Source organism: Eptatretus burgeri, chromosome 3 (assembly GCF_056783735.1).
Source record: "Eptatretus burgeri isolate ZD-2024b chromosome 3, Ebu_testis_v1, whole genome shotgun sequence".
Taxonomy (NCBI): Eukaryota; Metazoa; Chordata; class Myxini; order Myxiniformes; family Myxinidae; genus Eptatretus; species Eptatretus burgeri.
This window is the reverse complement of record NC_140963.1, coordinates 60,236,604-60,256,983: the sequence shown is the minus strand read 5'-3', so window position 1 is coordinate 60,256,983 and position 20,380 is coordinate 60,236,604. Positions and strand designations below refer to the sequence as shown.

Genomic DNA, 20,380 nt, shown 5'->3' with positions numbered 1-20,380 from the left:
CAGACATAAAGTGGTGGAGACATAAATTGGGGGAGAAGCACCGTTCGTGAGAGGGCAATAAGAAGATTTGAAAGTCACTCATTATCCCTTTGAGTATGGTGAAATCCATCATTAACAAGTAGAAGACGTATCATACCACCCAGACCAGATCGCCAATCCAAACTCAGCAGCCAGGCAAGCAGGAAACTTCTTTGGGATGTCACTGGAAATCTAACAATGACTTTGACGGATCTGCAAGGCTCTATGTCCAAGATGGGGGTCAGTGTTCATCAATCAACAATATCCCGTTCTCTTCACAAAGCTGGCCTACATGGACAGGTGCCAAGAAAGAAGACATCGCTGAAAAAGATGCATCAAAAGCTTGTATTGAGTTTACGAAAAAGCATCTTAATGATACTGCAGGCATGTGGAGAAAGGTTTTGTCATGAGATGAGACAAAAAAATTAACTTTTTGGTCGAAATTCAAAGCATTACATCTGACGCAAGCCGAAAAATGCCCATCAATCATCCAGTCAACACCAACCCTACTGTCAAGCATGGTGGTGGCAGCATTATGTTATGGGGCTGCTTATGATCAGCGGGCATTGGCAAGCTTGGCGGGACAGAAGGGACAATGGATGGTGCAAAGTACAGGAGAAGTCTTGATGAAAACCTGTTTGAGTCGGCCATGAATCTGAAACTGGGTCGGAGATTCACATTTCAACAGAGCAATGATCCGAAGCACAAAGCTAAAGCCACACTGGAGTGGCTGAATAAGAAGAAAATAAATATTCTTGAGTGGCCCAGTCAAAGTCCTGACTTGAACCCAATTGAACATTAGTGGTGAGACTTGAAGATTGTAGTCCATCGACAATCCCCTTCAAACTTAGCAGAACTTGAGCAATTTTCACGTGAAGAATGGGAAAAGATTTCACCAACTCACTGCGAGAAGCTGGTAGAGACCAACCTAAAAAGAATCATGGCAGTCATTTCTGCAAAAGGTGCTTCTACCAAGTACTGACCTCAAGGGGCTGAATACTTTTGCAACCAGTGAATTTTGATTTGTACATGTGTTTTTGCCAGTAATTCTGACATGTAACTTCCTTCAATTATAACTCTTAGTTTGATCTTTTCAGTTATGAATATAAAAAGTCCATTTGAAAAAATTGTTTCCACATAATTTGCAATTCATCTAAATGAGTCATTATTGGGAGGGGGTGAATACTTTTGCAGGCCACTGTTCGAATCACAATATGATGAATGATATTGCATGTTGAATGTACCAAACAACTGTTACTGAGTAACATGTGACATCCATCAGATGATCACAATAAGAGGTTGTTCATCACTCTCAATTCTTTAACGAGTCATTAGCCAAAGGTAATTGTCAAGCCATCTATGAGCCTGGTGTGGCTTAGTGGTTAAGGTGGTAGCTTGGGATCCTTGGGGTCCTGAGTTCGGGCCCCACTGGCTGCTGAGTTAGCATCAGGGGGGTTGACTCAACCTGTCATCCTTCCGAAGGTCAGCGAAATGAGCACCAGTATACTGGTAATTATCCCTGCGGGGTCGAAGGCGACTAAAGGGTTGGCGTCAGGAAGGGCACCCGGCCGTAAAAACATTGCCACAAGAAAGGGTACCATGATTGGAGCCCGCAAAAAGCTGACCCCTGCTCAGGGATTGAGGTTTTCAAATGGTGTGATGATGAATTCTCAAGCCATCTATTATGATGCAATGCACGTGTTTATCCTTCAGCTTGTTTTGCTGCTCTGGCAATGTATATTTTTAAAAGTTTAGAAAAAGGCTTCACAAGCAAACTAATGCATTGTAACCGAACAATTTTAATTCTTCTCTTGAAATAAATGTTATTCAGTACAAAAAAAAATACATGTTCAATGTTGTGCGACATATCCCACAATGCACTGCATTCTAAGATAGCAACACCCAGTAATGAAGGGTGGTTTTATGGCGGTGCGAGAAATCTGGAGAAATGAGCTTCCACTCTGGTGCACGCAGGTCACCAGAAACTCCCTTCTGGTGAAACTCCCAAAATCCAGGATCACTGCTCACCTCCAATCATTCGCTCCTCTTTTTACCGCATTCTCTTCAATCTCATTCTTCCCTCCAGGTCTTCAAGACAGCTGTTGGCCACCATCTCAGATCACCCCCATCCAAAACCACGAGCTTTTATACACATGTTAAACAACCCTCCCCTCACTCCCAGCTTTCCCCACAAATTTCCAGTTTTTCCTTCCTGAGAGTTTATTCCATATCAATTTTGTCCTCCCCTACCCCTCATTCTTATCCACATTCCTTGTTTGTCCATCTCCATGTATTTTCTCCTTCAGCCCTGCTGTTGGAGTTTCCAACCTTTTTTTTTTTGCAGTTCCTTTTTTTTTGTATCCTGATCTGTTCTGCGTTCTAGCTCTTCCACGACCCTTCACTTTGTAGACAGAAAAAGAAACCTTCTCGTGGATAATGCGCACCCCAAAGTTAGATCATATATTTCTGGGGGGAAGTGCGGCTTATACATGAGTGATTACAGTGTGTTGATCACATGGATTTCATTCAGTAGTTGCACAGATATTGGATGAAAAACTGCGCCTCTCATCAAGTAATTCTAATCCACGAATAGCTTTCGTGTGACATTTTGTGTCGAAAGATTTTCTCTAAATATGTTTATCAACTGAACAAATATGGTACATACATCTGGAGCTGACACTGTTTGTGTTTTTTTTCAGTATCCTCCGAAGTAGTGACAAAAATGTAACAATTGGTTTTTGTCGAAATATACCGGCTCCTCAGGATGAGTGGTGACCGCGCAATGCATCCACATCTCCTCGAGCAGCAGTGTCAAAGCAAGGAAATTACGAGGAAATTCACAAAGTTGCATTTGCTCTTTCATGGAGTTTTTTTAAACATTAGATTGTAAAGTGAAAAATTCATAAACTATCCAATGTAGTATGTCACAGTTTTTTCATTTGAAGTTAGTTTCCCACTTAATGCGGCTCTTAACACTGTTGCAGTATATCAAATGTCATGAAGAATGAAGAAATAGTCATGCTCGTGAAGATTAGTGTCGATGTCAGCACATAGTAACCACTTTTTCTGCTCCAACGAAGGGTTTACACCCAAAACGTCAACTTCTTGCATCCCGCAGTGGTTAGCACACCTCGATCAATGTCCTTTCGATTCCATTATCAAATGTTATATTTGTGAGCTTTATAATGCCCCCCTATTCGTATTCTACTCCAGGAAGAGCACGTACAAAAATATGACAAAAAATTTCGTTTTAATCTTCACTTCTTTCTGTACACGAGAACAAGCAGGACATGATTCCAACAATGTCTACACTATGCTTCAACATAATCCTTTGTGGTGACCAAGTAAGCTTGAAGAGCCAACTCTATTTTACCAACATTCTGAGCATCTGTTTGAGCAAAGTTCTGGTGGGAAAATTGGCAAGGCAGGTGGGGATGAGGAGGAGTGGGAGGGAGGAGAGGGGAGAGATATGTTAGGTCAAAGCCACAAGTGATAAGCATCTTAAACTAGACATAAAAGCTTGGAGGAGCAAAACAACATCAGATGCCATGTTCACACACACACCCCAAAGTACACTTCACGCTCGCAAATCGATCGTCGCCTTTAATAAGCATCCCATACTACTTCAGTCGTGCATATATTATATACCGTAAAACACCCGACATTCGCAGATTCGCAATTTGCGGGTTTTTGAATGTGTACTGTTTCTACTTTCACGCCCCCAGCCCCCCCATGCTCCGTGACTCGCAGGTTTTGCAGGCATAAACCATCACCGCCCCCCCCCCCCCCCGCACCATGCTCCGTGACTCGCAGGTTTTGCGGGCATAAACCATCACCGCCCACCCATGGACCCCCAGCAATGGCCAATACTACACACTAGTGCTGGGCCGATATTGGCAATTTTCCAGTAATCAGCATCGGCCGATTGGAATAAATGTGAGTGCCGATTATAATTGATTACAGTACCGTACTGTGCACAACCCAAAACTTTGAGTAGCTTTCATCCTTGTTTGGGGCAAATCTCAATGAGCAACTAAAAAAAACCCAAAAAAACAACGTTGCATTTTAGACATTTCAATGAGATGTGCATAAACATTATTCTTTATAAACATCCAGCAATCGTCATGCGATTGGTAGAAAAAATTTGGCTTGGTAATTTGGAAAGCATGTTAATACAGCAAATGGCTCGAAAATTGGGTGTTATCAAAATATACTTTGCTTTAAAAATCACAAAGAGAAACAACATAACCTTTCTAAAGCAACACCGAGTCATATAAAATAACGAATTGCTTTAGAAACAGCCACAGGAACAAAGGAAAATGTGATCGTTCACACGCTGCTGAGGTTAATAAAAGTTAAAACCTACTGTACCTCCTTCCTGGCCATACCAAGGAAATGTGTTACCCGAGCATGGGTAACAAGGTAATGGTTGGCCTCCCGCTGAGCTTGTTAAATCACCGAGTGATTGTCTCCCACTCGTGCGCTGATAACACCATTTATAACACTGAGTCAACGGTCGATTGATTTACTTACTGTATGAACGATTGTTCGTAACGCAATCCCTTTGTAACCCAGGGACTCCCTGTACTGACTTTTTTTTGGATAAAACTTGTTTTCACATGACCAGGCAAGTAAGAAACGCTTCATTTTATATCTGTCAATGGATTACCTTCGACATAGCTCATGGTGGGAGTGTTGGAAGGACTTCAACATAGCTCACTGCAACAACCCGTGACCTAACCCCCTTTTTCCCATTGAAACAATGCCCCGACATTCGCAGATTTGCGGCAGTTTTCAAGAACATATCCACCACAAATGTCGGGGTTTTACTGCACTTGTATTTAATGATTTCATCAACAAGTTTAAATGGTTTCATCAGTGAGAGAATGGTGGCCTCTTCTTTACCCCCAAAAATAAACTATGCCCTCTAATGCTATCCTCAAGAATAAAAGGTATGGCTTTTAAATGCTTATAACTTCACTCAATAGTAGTTTATAAGCGTGTCATTGTATACACATCTGAATGGGTGGCCATTTCTTTCCCCGTATCATCCCTCCACATGGAGTACTACTGTACTCCATGACATCGAAATATAGCATGGTTCTTGGATGTATTATGAAGGCGATTTGTTTTCTTCAGTATATAATTCAATTTAAATAAAGGTTTAAAGAGGTTTAATGGTGTATAAATAAAACAAATTCTGGGTTCTCCCGACATTTTCCCCAGTTTCTATTGCACCACCCTATCGAACATGTTACATTAGTTATTGTTGCCTGTTGTTTGTGTCCATTGTGATGTCCTTAAAAACAGTAAGTTTCATGTTTGGAATGACAAAACATTCCAAAACACAAAAATAAATAAATAAAATCTCAGCTCATGGAATTGCAAGGTGACAAAGGGAAGAAAAGAACGCATCGACAGTGTGGCAGTTGGACAACATGTGTATGCGACAAGGGGGCGACTGAACAGGAGGAGACAGAAGAGGGAAGGAGACAAAGCATTCTGTAAGAACATGGTGAGAGGAAGTGGGGGGAGGAGTATGGATTAATAAGACAGAAAAGATCATGGGTAGGGATGAAGAATGGCCTGAGATGTTATAACGTGCTACCAACTTGAAGGAGGGAGATTGAATGGACTGAGGAAGGAGGTTCCACAAGTGGAACAAGGGAGGAACGAATGAATGGAGATGAGCAGGAAGCCAGGATTTTTGGAGTTTAATATGGTGGAATATCCTGGAAGAATATCTGTAACCTGCAGTGACTGCACAGGGATGGCAGGCTAAAAGAGAAGAGGAACCAAGACCACAGAAGAGGTGGTAGACAGCAGAAATATCACCAACGTGATTGCATTGGGAGAGGAGCAGGCTCTGTGCTTCTTCTTTATGGAAGATGCCAATGATAAGAGCTTTAAGACTCCATTGCATACAACAGAGACAGATGTGAAGAAGGTGCACCTACCCACGGGAGGGAGTTTTACTCTCGTGAGCTATGGCCAAAGGCCTTGTAGGCACTGGAGGCCAGCTTTGATAAAGTAAGTAGGAGTGATATATGGTGTCAATACCTCTTCCTCCAGCAGTGGTCATTGGTTAAACCACTAGCACTATTACACATGTACAGGTGAAAATTTTGTCGTCTCCCCACCGTTGCTGCTGCCTGTCTGTTTGTGGGACGTGATATTTTCTGGCATAATGGTCAGTAATCTGCAAAAAGGATTTTCAAGAGGAGTGGAGAGGAATGAACCGGACAAGGCCCATGGCTTTGCTTTTGAGCACGAGAGCCTATTTTTGGAGAAGAGAAAAGAGAATTTCATTGAAAGCGATGTGCTGACAGCATGTGTAGAGGAAGGTAGAAAGCCAAGAATGAAAGCGGCCTTGTATTCCATCACCATTAAGCTTGTCAAGCATAGAAGGGTGCCAGATGTCGTGTAGTCTGCGGGCCCACGGGGAGGGGCGTGATGATGATGCATGATGGGCGTGATGATGGGGGGAGTGGTCGTGGTGGTCATCGTATCTACAAGGGATACAAGGTGTGCGCGCCGCCTGAGGCGTCGTAGTAATGCTGGAGTCGTCCGGCTCGTGAGTGTGCACTACGCAATAAAGGAGAGCCACGAGCAGAGTACGCTCGCGCTCGCACTTGTACAACACAGCCCGGCTCGACTGTCCTCCCGCTCGTGTCTGCCTGCTAAGCATCTTCCATTTCAGTACATTACAGTTGGCTGACGAGGATCTTCGGATCGGCGTGTGCAAGGGCGGCAAATGACCCATGCGGTTCCAAGCTACGGAGCCAAAGGTCTCGCCAGCACGAGCATGGCAGAGAGTCGGTGCACGGCAAACGTACGCGTGCCCGCCTTCGTCGGAATCGACTTCGGCCACGTCGAGTGGGCAACGGCCGCGCTCACTGTTCGTTTTGTCGAGGACACGCGTTTTGGCTCGAACGCGGCGTGGAACGTCGCGCAAGCTCTGGAGAATGTCCGAGGTCTCGATGGTCGGGGCACAGCAGATGGTCTGGGGGTCATCGCCATGGGCCAGGCACGCACGGCCACGCGCACGGTCTGCGGCGCGGGTCGTGGGCGAGCGTTTGAATGCAATCACTCGGACGGCGGTCTGAGCACTCAAGGTCGTCTACGGTGTGTGGGCCGAGGGTCATCGCCCATCGTTACAGTCATAGATGGCGGTGTGCGAAGCGATCCTTCCGTCCCGGGTCAAAACCTGCTTCCAATTGATCCGGAGATGACAAGATCAGTGGCAGGGGAGGTTGAAGTGATCGAGGCACGGATCGGGTGTCGAATTGAGTCCACTCGTGCTGCCCGCGCATCGCATTCGGCTGTGCCGTGCAAATTCACGACAGAGGAGCGTCCGGCATGGCTCAGAGATCGTTTTATTTCTGGTCTGCGAGCAGCCATCCTACGGTTGACCGACATCACATTCGACTCGGCGGTCGCGACTGCTTCATCTGTCGAGCAGACATTCACGGATGTCCGCGCCATTGCTGGCCAGGACGTAATGAGTATCTCCAGCTGGGGCATGGCGGCTAATCCCGAGGTCCACGCGGTGACCGCACAAGTGCCGCAGGTCGCGCAGCCCGGAGTCCGCGCGATGGCACAAGTGCCGCAGGGTGCTCGCGCGCCTAGCGGTGCGGGACGAGGGCGCGCACTGCAGCACGGTCGCACCGGGAGCGAAGGGGCACCGCAGCACGGTCGCACCGGGAGCAAAGGGGCACCGCAGCAGGACCCGTGACCTGGAGATCGGCCTGCAACTGGGGCATGACGATGCCGGCGAGCCGGAGCAGGAGCCGGACCCGGCGAGCCGGACCCTTTTGGGTCGGAACGGGCTGGCGCACCTCGGACTGGATCTCCGGTTCGTACCTCCAGATGTGCCAGTGCTCTCTTCGAGGCCTTCGTCGAGTACCGAGGGCGAGGCTCTGGCGGCGGGGGCCGCGTCGATGCAGCGGGAGCGACCGTTCGTTGCTGCCGGCGGCAGTGATATGCGGTTCAGGAGCGGCGAGAGCCGTATCAGCTCTCGCGATGAGTTCCCGCGCTTCGCTCGCGATGAATTCCCGCGCTTCGGCAGTGTTCATGAGGCAATGCGCGTCGGTGTTGTTCAGGCAGCTTCAACAGGTGGCGGGGAGCCCGTGGCGTTAAAGGGAGTCGCGAGTCACAACATCGAGTCGACAACCAAGAAGCGGACTCGTGATGTGGGTTGTGGGTCGTTGTTCATGGCATATGTGTTTTTCCTTGCTCTAGTGATGCAGTTTAATGTTGTTGAAATAAATGCCAGCAGTTCTCGTGTGAAAGTGAATTTGGCGGAGATCAGTCAATGGAGTTGGTATTATGATCAATGTGATGTGGGGGCGAATAAAGAAGGTTTATTGGCCTCCAGTTGCCCCAGGCCGCAGGTAGTTGCTTTGTCATGTGCTGGGGGTTTATCAAAAAACCGCGCTGTACGGAAAAGTGAGTTTGCGATGCTTCGAGTGATGTTCGTAGTGATGTATAACGAGCCTATGATTGCAGTGTGGTTTAAATGGAGTTGCTCCCGTCTAGCGGCCGTGTGGGTCTCAGAGGTCGACTCGGAACCAAGACTGGTGCCCTGGTCGGCGTTACCCCCACCTCTGCTTGCGAGCGCAGCTCTCTGTGTTCGCTCAGGGCCGTTTGGACGGGCGTTGGCGTCTCAACTGATTGTAGTGCGTGGGTTGTTTTGGAGCATTAAGTGCGTACAGCCAGCGGCGCTGTTCAGTGCCCCCGGCCAAGGTCGATCAAGGCTGGCGCCACAGCTTCCAGACAGCGGGCTTCCGGCCTCGGAATGTTTATCGACGTCGGGTCTGCCTGGGGGGAGTGGGCCGGAGGCATTTGATGGTGCCGGGGGAGGTTGGCTCGAAAGGTCGCCATGACCTCGGCGAGGGCCATGTCAGCATGGGCCGCCTGGGGGCGTTTTTGCTGCGTAGTGCTGCTGTGCTTCTCATTTTGCTGCTTCATATCGGTAACGCGGTCAGAGTTTGGTGAGTGCTTTGTGCACCTCCGTCTTTGGAACCTGGCCTTTGCTGCTCCACTCGCTCGCATCGACACATTATATGATGTGGTGTGCTGTTATACTTCGCTATTTTTCATTTTATTTTCATGATTATTATACCGAAGTCCTTATAATGCTTCTTATAATGGTGATCATTTAATAATCATACTTTTAGCAGGGAGGAGTGTGGTGTAGTCTGCGGGCCCACGGGGAGGGGCGTGATGATGATGCATGATGGGCATGATGATGGGGGGAGTGGTCGTGGTGGTCATCGTATCTGCAAGGGATATAAGGTGTGCGCGCCGCCTGAGGCGTCGTAGTAATGCTGGAGTCGTCCGGCTCGTGAGTGTGCACTACGCAATAAAGGAGAGCCACGAGCAGAGTATGCTCGCGCTCGCACTTGTACAACACAGCCCGGCTCGATTGTCCTCCCGCTCGTGTCTGCCTGCTAAGCATCTTCCATTTCAGTACATTACACCAGACACTGTCGAATGCCCGTGATGTGTCCAGAGAAACAGCCCTGACATCTTTCTTGAGATTCAGAACTTCCATCTATTGGTGAGAGAAGCAGCATATCCAAAGTTAACACAACCGTCTTACTTGGAGTTGACCATGTTTACTCTCTTCCTCACTTTCCTTTCTTCTTCTCCATTCATTCATTAATTTGCTTATCTTGACGAACTGTGGTCCCAATGTCAGTACACTGCCTTTTTTTACCCTCTGTCACCTCGCTCTTCCATGAGCCCAGATTTTGTAAACAAAGAAGCCAAAAATACACAGACAAGACATATCTGATGAATGACAATAGCGTTTCAAGTTTCAAACATCTTATTACTTGAAGAATAACCATGACAACCTAAATTCAATACATTACGTGCATATACACATAAAAATGTTAATTACAACAGTAGCTAAGATTAAATTTTGAAGTTTCTTTACCTGAATGAGTTCCACTTTGGACAAGCCTTTTCCAGATGCCTCCACCGATGACCTACTTTCTGGATGTAGTCGATTGAATAACCAAATTAAATTCGCTGCTTCCTCAATCCTGAAATTCCACAGATTAAAAAAAAAAGTGACATGTAGGACATCGTGCATCATTATTGACAAATGCCATAAAATTAGAGTAACATTCACAAATCTTTGTGCGTTGAAAGGTTCCTGGGTCATTTGCTGCCAACAGTTTATGGTCAACGTCTCCACGACATATGCCAACTTTGTGATGAGGTTAACATGACTGTAATGAATCAGAAAGAAAGATGGAGTTTTTGATTCCTCATCGACTTATAGCAGCCAATTGGGTGTTGATACCTCATCAACCAGCCACGGCATTGCAGCAAAGGACATTGATACCTGTGAAGTATCAATGTCCTTTGCTGTACGACTCCATCCATGGGCCTCAAGCAATCGGTGAACCTTCTGACCTGGATTTATCCAAATAGCATGTCCTCCCTTCTGAACGTATTCACGTCCTTCATTTCCACCTCTCCTGATCTTAACATTGCCTGGGACTCCTTCCACAAAAGCTTGCTATCCCTCATGTCTAGATGTATACCATCTTATCTGCAGTGAGCTGCAGTCAAACATCTTGCCTTCTCTTCATGGAAGGCAAATTTGACCGAGAGCAAAGTCAGATAATTCCACAAATCCCGGAACAAGTGTGTCTACTCTCAGGAAAGCCAGAAAAAATATCAGGTCAACCTCAAGGCTGAACTCAAAAACCTATCTCCTTCAAAGACCTGATCCATCCATCCACTGGGACCATTCTCTGTGCAGAGCGTTGGTACTACCTAAGCAGTCTCCTTGGCTCTTGGGCACAATCCTGGACGGGTCGCCACTCCGACACAGGCAAGCTGGCACTCATTTTGCTGACCTCGGAAGGATTACAGGTAGAGTTAACCCCACCTGGTATTATTTCAACAGCTGAGGGGGATTTGAACTCAGGATCCTTGGATCCCAAGCCTACCACCCTAACCATGAAGGCAACACCAGGCATAAAGACCTGATTGTGTATTGTCAAGTCTGTCTCTTGTGTATGCTCCCCTTCCATCCCTTCCCTCACCTCAAATGGCACCACAGCTGACTGCTCATAAAAAGGCTGAATGCCTCAATTCTGTGTTTGCTTTCAAATATTGTGTGCCCAGCCCCTGACTCCCTATACCTACCCTACCCTATCATACCCAACTGCTCCTGGATACAGTGTCTTTTTCATCTGAGAAGGTAGAGAAGTATCTGGCAAACCTCAACTCAACTTCTGTGACAGGCCCTGATTGCATCAGTGCACGTGTCCTATAAACCTGCTCTGTTGCCCTTGCTCATCCTCTTTCTGCTATGTTCATCTGCTCATTCTTGATGGGTCAGTTTCCATCTGCCTGGAAATAAGCCAACATCACTGCAATACACAAACATGGTACAGAAACAGATCCTCTTAACGACAGGCCTATTAACTTGCATCTAATTAATTATAAGCAAGGCATTGGAATCTATCATTGCAGTTAACATCAAATCCTTCCTTTTCTGTAATGGCCTGATTTCAGATCATCACTTTGGTTTCAGACTTGGTCATTCTACCCGAGACATGCTGCTTCCACTCTCCCAACAATGGCTGGAAGCCCTCAATGTCAGAAATGAGATTGAGGCCATTTCTCTGGACATATCTTGAGCATTGTATACAGTCTGGCATCTTGTCTTGCTCTCCAAACTCTCTGCCTATGGCTGACTCTGTCCCTCCCAGGTTTCTGCAGGGCACACATGGTCTGCCAATAACCCTCCTCTTGTTAAACTTGAAAATCTAGGTGCACTTCTCACCTCTCATTTGTTCCTCTTTTCTGTCGCTTGTGGAACCAACTTCCCCAGTCCGCACAGTCCCAATGTTCCCTCCTGGGCTTCAAGACGACTGTTCACCACTACCTCAGGTCTTCCCCATCCATACTCATGATCTCTTCTACCCCAAATGACCCCATTCCCAAGCATTCCCGTTTTCCAGGTAATTATGATTTCCCCCCCTCCCCCTTTCTCATTTGTTAGTTGTCAGTTATCTTGTTCCTTTTTTGTTTCATCCCTGCTTTCCCCTTTTTCTTCTTGCAGTGTTGTAGCTTGTATGCAGCTTGTTCACCCCTTGTTCACCCCATGTGTTATTCTCCCCCTCCCCTTGAGTTCATTCTCACTTCAGTTCTGCTGTTGGTGTTTTCCCCTTTCCAATATGTTCCACTCCATTCTACTATAGGTCTTCCACGATCCTCGACCATCTATCAAGAAAACCAACCAACAACAAAAAAACAGAATGGGAGGGTCTTACGCTTGATCCTGCAGGAATTTGAACAGCAGTCCTTCAAACTGCTTTGTCAGGACCAGGTGCCATACAAAGCCAGGGAAGTATCTTGTGGACTTGAGAAGGTCATGCTTTCCTCGTTCAGCAAGGTCCTCATAACAACGCTTATGCACCTGGAAGATGATCATAATGTTACTGCGCAGAATATCTTATGAAGTATCGTGCAGCACGTAATCCCTTCAAATGAACTCTGTGTTCATCCAACCTTACACCTGGTGTCTAAACAGGCAATTGCATGGAATTAATCAGTGATCTTAAGGTCTTAGATGTGCATACCAAGTGAAGTTGGACTCCAGAATGACTCAGGACACAACAACATGAACCTCAGTTGAGACCAATGCAACAATACTTCCAAAGTTTTCATGAGGAAATAGTCCCAATTATGACTTTAATCCTCTTTCGAAACAGGTATACACTTGTTACTTTGGCATTGATTGATTGTTCCACTGCAGTTTACTGAGGTTCCATCTCATGAAGGCTTCACACCAAAGTGCAATATGATTTTTACAGCACCAGAATCTAGTAGAGAGCAGAAAAGGGAGATGGAATCAGGATGGCAAAGTCATTTGTGTAGCGCCAAATTTTGAGGTGCTGGAGCCGTGCAAAAATGATGCTAAATTGACCGTCACATCTAATTTTAACATGACACTAACCATTTACGAGTAATAAATGAAATACGTACATTTTACCATGTCGATAAACAAAAGCTTAACACACACCTACTTAATCTCACAATTAAGGCTCCTGATACTTTTCGACAAAACTCTGTATTTTAAGAAATACTAGCACATTACCATAGGGTGGTTGCGTCACCTCCCTCCCCAACAGTGACTGACACACACACACACACACACACACACACACACACACACGCAATTCTGACACCTCTTCAACAAAAAATCCACACCCTTCCCCTCCCAACCCGAAGGCATCGATCCCCTCCCTGCACTCAAAGCTTCAAACTTCCCATGCCCTCCCACTCTCACAAAAAGTCCTCAAACCCCCTCTCCCACCCCTTCCAATGTTTTCCCATCTTCACTCTCACCCTCCCTCCGATCATAAAAGCAAATGGGCATTCCCACATCAAAACAGCAGAATATGTAACGTTTTATGCTCCCCTATCATGCTATCATGGACTTCACAGAAACCTGTCACACAGTCGCCTGTTCAACTCACAATTTGAGAAAATGGTCGGAAATAATAGCAAATATATATATAAGGAAATAATAAAGAGCAATAACTGGAAATAATAGTAAATCTCTGCAATAAAAGCGCTGCTAGAGAGAAAAGGTAATTCTAAAGGGTTTCTAAATTGGCAGCCGTAGTATACACATTGTGGGTGAAGTCAGGTGAACCGTCTAACCAATGGGTGGAACTCGCATGCATGCACAGACGCACACACGGACACATGCACGGCTCCTTTTATAGGACAAAAGAGAGGTTTTTAATTGTTTCTTTTATTTAGTACCACGTGGTAAGGGCTGACAGGATGACACACTCTCCTCTAAGCTGCCTCGCCTGGGTTTCAATCCTGACCCAACTATAAACTGCCGTCCTGGTGTGTCACAGGCAAAGCGATTCACCAGTGTGTGTGTGTGTGCCGTCCCTCGGATGGACATTGAACTGGGTGTCCCATCTGTTAGCATTCGTTCTTTAGTTGTTGTTGTTATCTTACACTTTAGTTGTCTTTCTTGGAGTTGACGAAAGAACAAAAGGTTTGGGGTCGGATAAACGTCTGAGAGTATTGTAGGAGATGGGAGAGTCATGTATTATATACGTATAATGTCATGCTTGTCTGTTCTGCCAACATGAGTCCGTGTATTATTGGCCTACCTTTGCATACAACGTGATACCATTCTCATAAGAACAGCCACATCACTGATCCAGCCAGACTTTAACTTGATGTAGGAATCCAAAGTTTTCCATGCCTTCATGTCTTCCAGGGTGTGAATAATTTTTGTAAACATAAGATTATTCATTAAATCCGATATAAAATGGATGGAAAGTTTGTCTCGCTTCTGGACCTTGCTGTATTCAGCAATTCATGTGGGTCTGTGTTGCCTTGAACCCGTATTGTTATAATATCGCTCACAAGACAAAGTTTCTAACATATTGACATATCCAAGCTTTGGAAAAAGCTTTGACCATGATTATTTGGCCATGACAAAGCACACAAAGCACAATAACTCAACGGATCATGAACATGGGTGTTTTTTTTATTCGCTTGCTTTTCTCAAACTGTTGCGGAGCTAAGTTCTGCCTCAGATGGATCGAGGTGCCGGAGCGCCGCTCCGGTTCGCTCCGGCACCACTACACCCCTGGGCAAAATGCAACCCCAAGTGACTTATCCTTTGGAAAAGTATGTGAAAGCGAGGTAGAGGAGCTGGATAAGGATGGGAGAAGGTTGCGGAAGATGAAAAGAAGGTTGTTCAAATGCTGAGAAAGGTTATGCTAATGAAGTTGATAGTTGAGAAAAAGAATATCAAGAAAAGAGAGGCAGTAGTACGTATGTGAGAGAAGCTGTAACATAAGGAGAGAAGAATTCGAAATTAACAAAGATTGTTGATGAACTTCATGAAAACAGAAAGTTTGTGGCAAAGTTGTTGTCGGATTATGATATTGATGATTCAGTACCAAGCAATTATAAAAAGAGTTCGTTTTTTTTTTTTGAAGATAAGCGGTTTCAAGAAAAATATTTTGTGAAAAAACAAGAACAGTTGATAAGAGGTAAAACAGTTTTATGAGAAATTTCAAAATGACAATAGGAAACAAGATTATACATAAGTGTTGCCTTCGGACTTGAGGTTACAAAATTTTTATCCAAAATAAATACCATTGAGCATGTGGAATGGAAGACTTTTAAAAGAAAAGATCAAGGCTCACAGAAGAGAAAAGTAACAAGAGGGTAAAAAGACAAATGAATGGCAAGTGGGGCAGTGGGGTCACATTTAGATACAAGGAAGGGATTAAGCAAAAAGCAAAAGAAGAAGGGAGGAAACGTATTAACCTGCAAATAAGAGTGTTGGATTAGGTAGGGTTAATGGGGGAAGAAAAAGATCTAGGGTAGGGACAGGTGATGAGATGAGATGGTGGTTCACTGCTTGATTGAAGTGTTGGAGGGAAGAATGGGATTGAATAGACTCAGAAAGGCCATTCTACAAATGGGAGAAAAGAAGGATAAAATATTGAAGGTGTGCAGTAAGCCTGGATTTTGGGAATTTAACCACATGGGCGTTATTAGTAACATTTTATCGGTTTATTGGAAGAACGTGTGCATCTTGGGCTTGGGAAGGTCTGATGACTGAAAAAGAGGCGGTAAAAAAAAACAGGCCACTGACCCATCTATGATGCGAGAGAAAAATGCCTTGTGATTCGGCCTCATAGGGGGAGATTCCAATAATGTTGATAGCTTTAGATTCCATAGAATTCAAAAGCGGAAGATGTGATTGTGGAGCATCAGCTCAGAGGGGAGAGCAGTATCCCAATTGAAAGTGGATGTGCAAGAAAGTCCTTGTAAGGCTGTGAGCAGTTTGATTTATAAAATCATGACTTGGAATGAAGGAGGATGTCCAGTCTGTAGTTGGCTTTGGAGGCCAGCTTTGCTGTGGTCATGACTGATGGTGAGGATGTTCATGACCTAGAAGTTCAAGAGAATGGATCTCTTCCAGTTGATGACCATGGAAATGGATAGGTGGGTTTGTTTGGCAATACTTCGGGAGCAATAGGGTGATACGTGTTCCATTTATCAGTGCAGTATCAAATCAATCTGATATCAGCAGAGTGTGATGCAACCACACCTTCCGATGAGGGAGCGGGGTTACCGCTTGAAAATATCAATTCTATTAAAGGTTGCATAATAAATGCTTATATAACTAGAACGGCACTCTTCAACGTCACGACGTCTACTGATATGCCTCCACGGCTCCACCCACATGATTACATCATTATGCATACTTGGACCAAGTTTGATTTAAATCCCTTCAGTTGTTCTCAAGTATCACTTATAAACCTGGTATTGGCTTAGCGGTTGGGGTGGTGGCTTGGGATCCTAGGGTCCTGAGTTCAAGCCCCATTGGCTGCTGAATTAACAGCAGGCTGCTGACTCAGCTTGTCATCCTTCCGAGGTCGGCGAAATGAGTACCAGTGTTGCAGCCAAAAGGCAGCACACGAAGGGAAGGGGTACTGATGGATTTATAAAATCTGGTATTGGTGTGGCGCAGGCATGATGGGCCGAATGGCCTCCTCCTGCGCATAATTTCCTTGTAACCCTTGTAATCACATTTTTGCCTGACATCACCTCTGACCTTTGACCTTTTGACCGCATAATCTACTCAGTTCATCTTTACATCATAATACATACTTGTACCAAGTTTGACTGAGATCCCTTCTGCTGTACTTAAGTTACCGAAAACATAATGCCTCCGGAGACTTCGGCGGCGGAGGCATAAAAATCGAAAGAAATCCTTACTTCCTGTTAGAAGAGTGCTGACGATTTAAAAAAAAAAATGCGATAAGTACAACTACATAAAGTGGAGATGAACTGTCTTTAATGTATGTACAATACAAGGAAAATTGCTGCTCGAGCAATTTCACCTGCAAATGAACACTCGCCGACTCGTGTTTTGCGAAGATTCTTCTGAAACTGAAAATGTAAGGGAGATTTGTAATGTAGACAAAGCATTATTTGACAGAAATAATTACCCGAATGTAATCAGGTGAGTCCGGTTCAAACTGTGTTTGGCAGAGATTGAGGACGTGCTCGTGGTTCTCCTGGGAAAATATCTCCTGCACCCAGTAAAGTAAACGACTCTTTCCGACAAAATTTTACACAAGTCCAAGTCAAATACTTTCCATTTTATCACAATCAAGCAATCATAAAATAATTGAAACTTACTTGTAAATGTTCATCGTTAAACAATGGTGGACGTTTAAGCTGGCGCCCCTCTCGTGGAAAATAGATTTGCATCATTCGATCACGTTCTTCCCAAGTCGCCTTTCTCAGTGTTCCATCCACTTCACGCACCACAATTAAACGCTCCTACGGAAGGGGGGTGTGGGGGTGGTGGGAATTCATCAACATAAAATCCAAGTTTTCAGCACACACAAGCATTCCGCTAATGTTCCGAGCAATCCTACGGTATATTTTACAACGGTAATGCATACCCGTTCAGAAATTTTGGACGATATGTCGGTGAAGATGTACTTTGATGCTTCCAAACCAGCAATGCATTTGTCATGAGATAAGACTTCATCAATAGGCTGCCTCTCCGGAAGCACGGGTGGAGGAGTCAATAGCTCCTTGGCTTTCTCAATAGCTTTCTCATGAGCCTGAATGAAATCATGAGACAGTTGGCACAATGCACAAACAACATGCACATAGTATGTCGGTTCACCACTTCACCTTCATTACCTCTTGAAGCTGCTTGTCCGTCATGACTTTGTAAGTTGGTGGTTGAAGAGCCTGTTTAACAGGGCGAAAGATATGCTCGACATTCAGGGTCGTCATCGACATCAGTACCTTCTGCACTTCGGGATCATCGAATGATGATACTGCTGGTCCTGGATAAATAAATGTCAATGAGTTAGACAGTTCAGTAATGACACATTGTTATGAGATGCCACAAAAAATAAGCATCTTTCTCTCATAATCACAATTTGAAGGTTATCAAGTTAACTAATTAAAGCTGAAAGGTTTAGACTCATAAATGGCCATGGAAGCCATTTAACATTTCAACTAAATTATGAATTCATATAAAGCTTTCAATTACATTTTGGAAGAGCATAAAGTTTTGAAATCACAATTTACACGAGAGTGAAGTCGATGGTACGCCGTCGCAAATCCCCATGCTTCCCACCGAAATCAATTTCTGTCTCAAGGAATCTAGTTATGACGAATGAATTGAGGATGTTAAAGTTAAAAGTAAAAGGTAAAGTTGCAAACTATAACTCTGTGAGCACTGTTGACGTCAAATTGAATGAATAGGATATCAGGTTCACTTGAGTGACCTTGCAGTATTGGCGGCGGAGGTTTTGCACTCTACCGAGTGCTCCCCATATAGTTTTGATCTGTTTTGATCCCTTTTACCCCAAAGTCCCTACCCCACTGGGGCATCAACTGGGGGGTCGAATCAAAAATAATCATTACATATTTCATGCGTTAATGGCATATACAGAGTTTAATTTAAAAAAATGTTTTAAAATGTGCCCGTAATTGCATTTCTTGGTATTTGTCCGTTTGACCAAGGTCCCATAAGAGACGAAGCCAAGAATGATACCTTCTTGCCATGCGGTGACCATAACGACTAAGTTTGGTGAATTCTCGCACAACCCTTTAGGAGATAGCGTGACAGACAGACAGACAGACAGCTTTATTGTCAACATTTATTTTGTGAATTTGTATGTTCAATACTTAGAGTGGCGGTGCCGGAAATCGATTGAGTTCATCACCCTCACTTGCCATATTGAAATATTTCTCCATACAATCGAAGAAAACCTTTCTTGTTAAGTTGTAAGGGAAATCTTTTTATTTATTTTTTAAACCATTTGTACCTGCGGTGATTTCAAGTGCCGATAGTTTTTCCTCGATTAGTTTTAAAAGATTAAAAACAAACTTTGATTATGATAATACCATCTATATATGCCTGGTGTTGGCTCAATGGTTCGGGTGTTTGGCTTGGGATCCAATGATCCTGAGTTCAAACCCCCACTTGGCTGTTGAATTAATACCAGGTGGGGTTGACTCTGCCTGTCGTCCTTCCGAGGTCGGCAAAATGAGTATCAGCATGCTGGTATCCTGTGTCGGAGGGGCGACACGTCCAGGATTGTGTGCAATAGCCAAGGAGACTCCTTTGGCAGCACCAACGCTCTGCACAGAGTATGGTTCCAATGGATAGATGGAATACCATCTATCACTCCTACTACTACTACCATTATCTATTCCTACTACTTCGATTAGGGTTCCTGTTACTCATACTACCATTCCTATTACTACTATTACTCCAATTAATACTACGACCTTCCTACTCCTATTACTACTACTATTACTCATACTACCATTATCTACTCCTACTACTTCGATTCGAATTTCTATTACTCATACTACCATTCCTATTACTACTACTACTCCAATTACTACTTCCTTCCGACTCCTATTACTACTACAACTACTCCTATTACTCATACTACCATTATCTACTACTACTACTTCGATTCGAATTTTTATAACTCATACTACCATTCCTATTACTACTACTACTACTCCAATTACTACTACTATCTTCCTACTCCTATTCCTACTATTAATACTATAATTCCTATTATTACAACTATTACATTAATGGCCCCAATTATTCCCATCTTGTTGGGTCGGCTGGGGAACGTTTTTTTTTTCCATAAGGCTTTCACGAACCGGCTGCCAGGCTCGAAGTTCGACTGAAGGTGACACTCGTTTGCTCAGGGTGCCGGTGATAACTCGCCTACTCTTCTCGAAAGACACAGTGGGGCTTGTTACCACGCACCAACGAAGTCTGGAAGGCGGGAAACCCAGTTTAACATCCTTCCGAAATGGCGCCAGGAAGACAGTTTATAGCTGGGTCGGGATTCGAACCCAGGCGAGACTCAAATTCGAGTGTGTCTACCCCGGCATGAGGGATCCCCCCTAACATATGGTAAGGTGATGGTGACGTCGAGCTTAGCAGAGACATGTCCATATAATTGTAATGTGCGCTGTACTCTCACATCGTCGTGCGACATCTCTAATGTACATCAGGAGAGACAAGACAAGACCAGACCAAGTTTCTTACTCGATTCAGTGCACATCATGGAGTCGTGTCGAGGCCCTTGAACACAGACTGGCCAAGCTGTGAATGGAAACGGACAAGACGCCGCACGAAACAACCTGCAAACCATCATCGTGCTCATCGTTCTCTCCCCCTCTCTCTCCCTCTCTCTCCCTCTCTCCCCCTCTCTCCCCTCTCTCCCTCTCTCTCCCTCTCTCTCCCTCTCTCTCCCTCTCCCTCTCTCTCCCT

The 20,380-nt window shown here is 44.8% G+C and overlaps 1 protein-coding gene across 3 annotated transcripts; it reads right to left on the bottom strand.

Moving 5' to 3' along the window:
* Window positions 1-1,797: 1,797 nt before the first annotated feature.
* Window positions 1,798-20,318, bottom strand: MRPS22 (mitochondrial ribosomal protein S22). Of its 3 annotated transcripts, none has more exons than XM_085873645.1 (8): window positions 20,156-20,318; window positions 17,764-17,912; window positions 17,517-17,681; window positions 17,248-17,391; window positions 17,055-17,162; window positions 12,321-12,466; window positions 9,962-10,070; window positions 1,798-3,422 (listed from the first exon to the last, which is right to left on the bottom strand). In XM_085873645.1, exons 1-8 carry the CDS (start codon window positions 20,271-20,273, stop codon window positions 3,330-3,332), a joined length of 1,032 nt encoding a protein of 343 aa, XP_085729771.1. In that variant the 5' UTR covers window positions 20,274-20,318; the 3' UTR covers window positions 1,798-3,329. The 3 variants fall into 3 exon arrangements, with proteins under 3 accessions (XP_085729771.1, XP_085729772.1, XP_085729773.1); XM_085873646.1 differs by having other exon boundaries at window positions 17,055-17,138; XM_085873647.1 differs by lacking the exon at window positions 17,055-17,162.
* Window positions 20,319-20,380: the final 62 nt, after the last annotated feature.

Coding starts and splice junctions, on each gene's coding strand:
- MRPS22 (XM_085873645.1), bottom strand. CDS start 20,273: ATGAGCACGATGATGGTTTGCAGGTTGTTTCGTGCGGCGTCTTGTCCG. Junction 10,071..12,320: donor AAATTCCTGCAGGATCAAGC/GTAAGACCCTCC, acceptor GTGGAATTTCAG/GATTGAGGAAGCAGCGAATT. Junction 3,423..9,961: donor CCAAAGTGGAACTCATTCAG/GTAAAGAAACTT, acceptor TTTTCCCACCAG/AACTTTGCTCAAACAGATGC.